At 32.8% G+C, this 7,763-nt stretch overlaps 2 protein-coding genes across 2 annotated transcripts; one reads left to right on the top strand and one right to left on the bottom strand.

Moving 5' to 3' along the window:
* Window positions 1–258: 258 nt before the first annotated feature.
* Window positions 259–4,363, bottom strand: LOC122315318 (tyrosine-protein phosphatase DSP5). The gene is made up of 6 exons (XM_043131173.1): window positions 3,952–4,363; window positions 3,485–3,578; window positions 2,884–2,941; window positions 2,750–2,793; window positions 1,190–2,637; window positions 259–971 (listed from the first exon to the last, which is right to left on the bottom strand). Exons 1-5 carry the CDS (start codon window positions 4,101–4,103, stop codon window positions 2,380–2,382), a joined length of 606 nt encoding a protein of 201 aa, XP_042987107.1. The 5' UTR covers window positions 4,104–4,363; the 3' UTR covers window positions 259–971; window positions 1,190–2,379.
* Window positions 4,364–6,914: 2,551 nt separating this feature from the next.
* LOC122316211 lies at window positions 6,915–7,553 on the top strand. The gene has a single exon (XM_043132746.1). It carries the CDS (start codon window positions 6,915–6,917, stop codon window positions 7,551–7,553), a length of 639 nt encoding a protein of 212 aa, XP_042988680.1.
* The last annotated feature ends 210 nt before the right edge of the window (window positions 7,554–7,763 follow it).

The raw sequence follows: 7,763 nt of genomic DNA, 5'->3' as shown, positions 1-7,763 counted from the left end.
ATGATAAATGTGTAGTAAAGTAGTAGTAAAAGAAGTGTAAAAGTATCATCACCCATATTAAAATTTATTTTTAATGAAATAGCATGATTTCATTTGTCATTTGAAATTAATTTGTAAAGGGAAAACTCTATAGTCTACACTACTATTCTACTTTCATTCTACTAAATAAGACACCGTGTCACATGTATTACAATTAAATGATCATTTATTGGATGCTTCCTTATCATTTAATAGTGATGAATGTGTCACGTCTTATTTAGTAAGATAAAAGTATGATATATAGTATTATTCATTTGTAAAATGATTATACAAAAATTATAAATATATCATTACCCTCTATCACTAATATCACCACCTTTCTATCAGTATGCTCTCTATGCAATTGAATTCAACTTATGACTGGACCTATCTTAATTGGAAGAGTATCTACAAACCCACCAATAAAAATTCGGAAAAATCTAGTTGTAAGTACGAGTGCAACCTGAGCTGATCAAACCGGGTTTATACCCGACCCAACTTGACACGTCCATAACAAGACAACAACCCGATCCGAACGACCCGCTAGAACAAAATCAGGTCGAACCCGTATGACCTGCTGGTCTTAAAAAAAAATTTAAAATAAAAATAAAAATAAAAAGAGAAAATGCTGAGCTATTTCTTCTTCATCGGGTCCAACCAATGCTCCTCCAAGTCAACCCACTCCCAAATCAACCGAGTCTCGACCCACACCCACACCCACACCCTTAGGTCCTTGTGCAGAGCCAAGTCTCGACTACACCCATACCCTCGAGTCCAACCAATTCTGCTCCGTCGTGGTCTAGACCATTGACTTTTCAATCTCGACAGTCTGGTCCTTAGTCCAATGATTCGACAAATCAATGCCACAAATCAATGTTGTACATCTCATAGGAAGCTTTGAATATCTTTCCAAAGAGTTAAGATGGCATGCAGTACAACAATCTCACACAAATCTGAAAAAAGAATAGAGTATAGCGCGTTTTACAATACATTTTTTTTCTACAAATACTCAAAAATTTAAAAGTTTTTAAATCTCAGCTATTCGAGAACTCTCATAAAATCACCAAACTTCTTACAAGTCTCACATCTAAATTTAAGATAGTGCAACAGAGGCCATAAGATCTACCAGAGATCAAAATCGGCTAGAGATAGAATTAAGAGAGAGAGTAACCTGTGATGGATCAGAGTATGAGAGAGTGGGGCAGATCTGGACCTCCTGGAGAAGCAACAGAGGGGATAAACTGCGACTACAAGCTGTGACGACCCACAGCGACCACGAACTGTGACGACGAACGGCGACGAAGAATGAAGATGACGAACAGAGAGGCTAGGGTTTGGAGAGGAGATCTGGAGAACTTGATTCAAAATGTTATTTGGTTTATTGGCTTGGATATATATTAGGTGAAGCCAACCCGTTATTGCGGCTTGATCTGATGAACTTGACTTTTGTCGGGTGGGCCACTTTCAAGCCTTGTGGATGGATCAGCCCAAGACCATTTATGCATAGACCTAGTTGGAAATACAACTACGCACTAATATGCGTACCAATCTAATGTGATTGGTTAAAAAGTAAATTTTATTAAAAATAATATCAATTTAAATTTTGAATATAAATATATCAATATTAGTACGAAAATTAATACGCAACTTTACTTATACTAGCAAAACTCTTTATGTCAAGTGAAGGGTGTATAGTATAAAGATATTTAAATAAAATTATTCTTTTAAGAAATAAAGAAATTGTAACTCTTCTTAAGTAAATTTTGATGCTGGCACTCAGCATTTGAAGTTTAAAAAAATAAATCATATTTAGTAAAAATACTCGAGCCTAAAAACCTCAACATATGAGCAAAACTCTTCCACATAGGTGAGCAAAACTCTCAACTTCGAGAGTCAGACACATAATCGGTCTTACGAGTCAGACACATAGTCGGTCTTGCAGCATTATGTTCAAGAAATGTTGTAGAAGAGAGAAACAGCGCCCAAAAACCTTTTTGTGCGTGTAAAAATGGAATGATTAACTATGAACCAAAAATCAAGAGCACAATGGCTGGTTTTTCAGTAATAATATCAATATAACCATTTCCTAACTCTTTTTACAACTTTATTTTACATAAAAGATATTTAGAAAAATAGGTATAAGAGAGCATTTTACAAAAATATCCTCTATGTAAAACAATATTGTAAAAAAAAAAAAAAATTGTAAAATTTGGTTGTATCAATATTATTTTTCCAAAGTATATATGTGCAACAAAGGCGTGTGACTAAAAAGCACCTCAGAAAAATCCGGAAAAAAAAAAAAAAAAAAAGGAAAAGGAAAAGGACAAAAAAAAAAAAAGAATAGGCCAGTCCACGTTTCTGCTAAATTGACGTAACTCGCGGCTTTTGCATATTCTCCTCTCTGTACAGCAATCGCCTCTTGTTTGAACCAAATCCTTGATACTGATATATAATGCTGTACAGACACTGCCTAAGGCGCATTGCGTCGAATGTCTCTAAAAACGTCATATCTGTTACCCTTGATTTTGCACCAGCAAACCGTTGGTACTCCTCAAACACAGAAGACAAACACCAATTCTGAAACTTTCTCAGGCAACCAACTAGACAACCAGTCCGATGCTACAAGACAAGGAAAAAATAAAAAATAAAAATCAGTGGATCTTGTACATAAGTGGCTATCAGCAGCAAACAGTTTGAAAAGATGAAACTAAAAATAGAATGTGAAGCATACCTTCCCACGCTTGCAATGAATCAAAACTGGATGATTTCTCACATCTGGAAACACCCAAAAAAAGAGAGGTAAGAAATTCAAAGCTAGAGGACCTAACTAAATTAAACCAAAGTTTATTGAAAATTTAATCTTACCAACTAAAACTTTCAAAGCTTCCATGATGGTATCCTTCGGAATGGATATAGAAGTCTCCTGCAAATGCAAATAGTGTCAGGAAAACAGTGAAAGAAAAAAAACATGACTGAAATCAAATGAAGATTATATTAAACGATTGTAAAATGAGTTGTAAAATAGTCAATATATGGTTATAAAAGGAAAAAATTCCGAATATTTAAATAAAGGAAAATGATTATATGCCGCCTCAATTTGCCCCATCAATTTGACCGTTCCAAATCATAATTTTCACTACATAATGGAGTTGGCTTTTTACAAACAAATAAATAGCAAGAACGAATAATTATTTCCACCATTTTATTTTATTCTTTTGAGGATTAAATTAATTAGTATCGATAAAGAGAACAATATGCTGTAAAATCCCTAAAAGAAAAAATGAAAAATGGTAAAACTGCTATCTAATGTGAAATACCAACAGAAATACACAATCTTGAAAATTAAACAAATGACCAAGCATAGAGTTTTCTGAAGCATTGCCATAATTTCGTATATACGTCAACATGCAGAATGAATTCGTTCGAGTTAAACACATAATGAACGAGGAAAGTTCAGAGTTTATACCGTCTTCCCCTCAATTCCAAACTGAAAGAGCTTAATATTACGAGAGCGAAGAAACTCCAAGTTTTCTTGCGGGTAGGGTTCGGGACACAAATATCTGCACCAAATCGTAATAAGACACATCGCAGAAAAAGAAAAGAAAATACAAGGCATCGTAATGCGATTGTTTCTGAAGAAATATCAAATGGAAAAATTAATTTTTCTTTCAAGAAAACAAGCTCCCCCAAAAACTTCTGACTGGTACAAAAATTTCTCGAAATCAATGCCAAGCGAGACAAGACAAAAAGCAATTCAATATATTTCACATTCTTCTTCTCTTCCTTCCCTCAAAAATTTTCGAGGCGACAAAACCGAACAGAGTCCACAATAACTATTTGTAAAAACTCTTCAAACTAAGACCCGATATATAAGTACGGAAAGAGAAGCTGTGTTCTTCGTGAAATACGTAAAGCGGAAAAAGAAGGATATACATGATGGATCGGAGATTAAGCGACTCGAGGAAGGCGAAGTTGGAGGGTTGAGGGAATCCGGATCTGAAAATGCTATCTTCGACCATGGAGAAATTGGAGGGAGGGATCAAGATGGCTTCATTCTCTTGGTCTTGCAATATAATGAGTCCCATCGCTCCGGATGTAAATGCACGTTCAAGAAGAAGCAGCAGAAGCAGAAGATACAGAGGAGGAGGGAGAGGATTTCATGGCTTTAAAGGAGGAGGAGGAGGAGGAGACGAAAACGACGCCGGTTTGTAGGAGTTAGGAACTGGGATTCCGTTTCACATTCTGATTCAAATTCTGGGTGCTCATCGCAAGCCCCTCTCTATCGGCGTTATTAATGTCAATACGTGTCTCCGAACTCCCAGAAAGAGAGGGAGACAGAATCATAGTTGGCGCTTCGTTGAAAATACTGCGGGAAAAAAATAAATAAAACTTCCGTTTATTAATTTTTTTATTTTATTTTTATTTTTTTAAAATGGCCAATTAACTTTATTTTACAAAAAAAATAACATTTTTTTAATAAATCATCATTTATTATTTATTAAATACTTATAAATTTATTTATTTTATTGGATTAATCCAAATAGGCTTGTTTTAATTAGAATTCCAGTTTGACCAAATGTTTGGTGGCTTCCAAGATTTATTTGCTGACTTGGGAAAGTCTTATCTTGACCTAACTAGTCTTTTGAAAAGGGTAGAGTCTTCTTGTAAGTTGGAAACTTTTTCTTTATTTTTTATTTTTAATTGGTAACTTTTTTATTTTAATTTTCTTTTTTTGTATTTCTTTTGTTTATTTTTTTGTTTTCTTGAATACAAGAGAGAGGCCGCCCACGAGGATGGCTGCTCTTCATAGATCTCGGAACCTTTCATTGGACCACAAAACTGACAACTGTTTTGTTTTATCTGTTTTTAGGTAAATAAAGTTAATTGCTGGATTGTGATTAGTCTCATTTAAATTTGAAAAGTATCTCAATTCATTATTATTATTTTTTAAAATTTTTAAATAAAATATAATAATTAATTTAATTTTTTTAAATATTAAAATAATAATAATATTTTATTTTACTTTTATCTTTCATATAAAATCATATTATCTCTGAATCTAAATATCATAAGTATGAATAAATATCTGATAAATGCTCTAATTACAAATTTTAAATAGATAAGTATAGTGTAGAATATTTGTAAAAAGGTTAATTCCATTTAAAAAAAATAGTTTTCTAAAGTGTAATTTTTTTTCTTTTTTTCTTTTTATAAAAAGATTGCACGAAATAAGAAGTATAATTCATAGGATCATAGGTCTTTTGATGGCACATGCTTAAGCAACAATTGGCTTTATTGTCTGATTAAAGCTTGAACATAGAGAAGCTATAATATATCCTTCCAATTTCTAATTATAACCCCTATTCCCACCTTTGGCTTTAACACATGTTCCATCTGGCTTCTTCCATTTAATTTGTTGTCTCACTGCAATACTTGGTTGATGATCAATTAGCATATAGTTTTGGACTGATGTGAACTGTTGTAAATTTTGTTTTGCAACCTTTTCTTTCCCTTCGATCTTCTTGATAAGGAACTTATAAATGGTTCCAGTTTAAACTTGATAAGATAGGAATTGCTGGCAGTCAAATCTTCTCCCACTCAAAATTATAACTATTTTTAATTTAACAAATTAGATTTCAACAAAAGCCAAATACAGTTCTATCCTTACAAACAATTCAACAACAGCTTCAACAAGAGCCCTTCTATTGTGCCGCCTAGCTGTTACTAAGGGCTTATTTGGGATTACAGTGAGAGTCTTAAAAAGTGTTTAAATAATCTTAAAATATCTGTAATTAAAAAATTAGATTCTTTGAGTGTTTCATATTAAGGTACTTTTAGTCCCAAATAAGCTAAAAAATACGTTTGAGGAAAATCATTATTTTGATACTTTTTCTTAAATGTGATTTTTTAAATCATACGGAATGTAATTTGAATTTTTAAAAAACTATTAATAGACGAAAATATCCATACAACTTTAAGATAATTACAACTTTCAAACTTTCAATGATATAATTATAATTTTTAAAAATTCAAATAATCGTCATTTCTTTCTCAAAAAACACATTTTTAATTTGTTTCCAAATAAATATAATATGTTTGGAAGTGTTTTAAACATATGGTTATCAAACAGTAAATAAATTTTTAATAATAGAACTTATTACTAAAATTATAAGTTATAAGTCCTAAAGGTATAGTGTATATATTTGGGGTTGTGGTGGAAAATATTACTTTTAACTTAATGCTTATAGCTTAAAGCTTATAACTTATAATTATGGCATATGAAAATCCCTAAGAAGATGAAGATTTTTGCATGGAGGGCGTGTCACGAGAAGCTTCCAACCTACTTGAATCTGAAGAAGAAACATGTACTGGAAGATGCAATATGTGTGCTATGCAACCAAGGTATGGAAGATGCTGCTTATGCTTTGTATTTTTGTTCTGAAGTGAGGAATGTGTGGGGGGATTTTTGCTCTCAAATGGATAACATGCAATCTGATTTGTCTTTTTGGGATCTGGCAAATTTGGCCCGAGATAGAGGTTTAGATTATTTGTTGGCCAGATTTGTAGCTATTACATGGGGCCTTTGGTATATCAAAAATAAATAAATAAATAAATAAATTTTTAATGGTAGAACTTATTACTAAAATTATAAGTTATAAGTCCTAAAGGTATAGTGCTATTACGTGTAGCTATTACTTGATTTTGAATGAACAAAAGTCTGTTTATCAAAAATACATAAATTTTTAATAATAGAACTTATTACTAAAATTATAAGTTATAACTCCTAAAGGTATAGTGTATATTTGGGATTGTGGTGGAAAATATTACTTTTAACTTAAGGCTTATAGCTTAAAGCTTATAACTTATAATTATGGCATCTGAAAATCCCTAAGAAGATGAAGATTTTTGCATGGAGGGTGTGTCAAGAGAAGCTTCCAACCTACTTGAATCTGAATAAGAAACATGTACTGGAAGATGCAACCTGTGTGCTATTTAACCAAGGTATGGAAGATGCTGCTCATGCTTTGTATTTTTGTTCTGAAGTGAGGAATATGTGGGGGGATTTTTGCTCTCAAATGGATAACATGCAATCTGATTTGTCTTTTTGGGATCTGGAAAATTTGGCCCGAGATAGAGGTTCAGATTCTTTGTTGGCCAGATTTGTAGCTATTATGTGGGGTCTTTGGTATAGAATGAATAAACGGATTTATGAGAATATTTCTATGCATATTAATGTGATTGTTAATAATGCTCTTTCTTTACAACAAGAATATGCTCAAGTGCAGCTTTTTGATGTTTCAAATCAGAAGATTAATAAGGTGGTAAGATGGCATCCTCCTCCTTTGGATTTTCTGAAATTGAATATTGATGGGACCACTTTTCCTGATCATTCTGTTGCTGGGATTGGAGTGGTGTTGAGGGACCATAATGGTGTGGTTGTAGTGGCTTGTAGTAAGGTTGAGAAAGAGGTCTCCTCTGCTGAGTTCATTGAGGCAATTGTTCTTCTTAGAGGTCTACAGCTGTGTGTTCAATGAGGTGTCCCAAAAATTATGTTTGAAACCGATTGTTTGATATTGGTTAATGTTTTGAATGCAAACTCTGAGTGTCTAACAGATTTTGAATTCATTCTTCAAGACATTTGAAGACTTGTGGCTAGTTTTCAAGAAGTTAAAGTTGTGCATGTCAACCGTTTAGGCAATTTGGTGGCTCATCATTTGGCAAGACATACTTGAATGATTGATGAT

Source organism: Carya illinoinensis, chromosome 7 (assembly GCF_018687715.1).
Source record: "Carya illinoinensis cultivar Pawnee chromosome 7, C.illinoinensisPawnee_v1, whole genome shotgun sequence".
In the NCBI taxonomy this organism is placed as follows: Eukaryota; Viridiplantae; Streptophyta; class Magnoliopsida; order Fagales; family Juglandaceae; genus Carya; species Carya illinoinensis.
This window is presented reverse-complemented; position numbering and strand designations above follow the sequence as displayed.

Coding starts and splice junctions, on each gene's coding strand:
- LOC122316211 (XM_043132746.1), top strand. CDS start 6,915: ATGAAGATTTTTGCATGGAGGGTGTGTCAAGAGAAGCTTCCAACCTAC.
- LOC122315318 (XM_043131173.1), bottom strand. CDS start 4,103: ATGGGACTCATTATATTGCAAGACCAAGAGAATGAAGCCATCTTGATC. Junction 3,579..3,951: donor CTTAATCTCCGATCCATCAT/GTATATCCTTCT, acceptor GATTTGGTGCAG/ATATTTGTGTCCCGAACCCT. Junction 2,942..3,484: donor TTGGAATTGAGGGGAAGACG/GTATAAACTCTG, acceptor TTGCATTTGCAG/GAGACTTCTATATCCATTCC.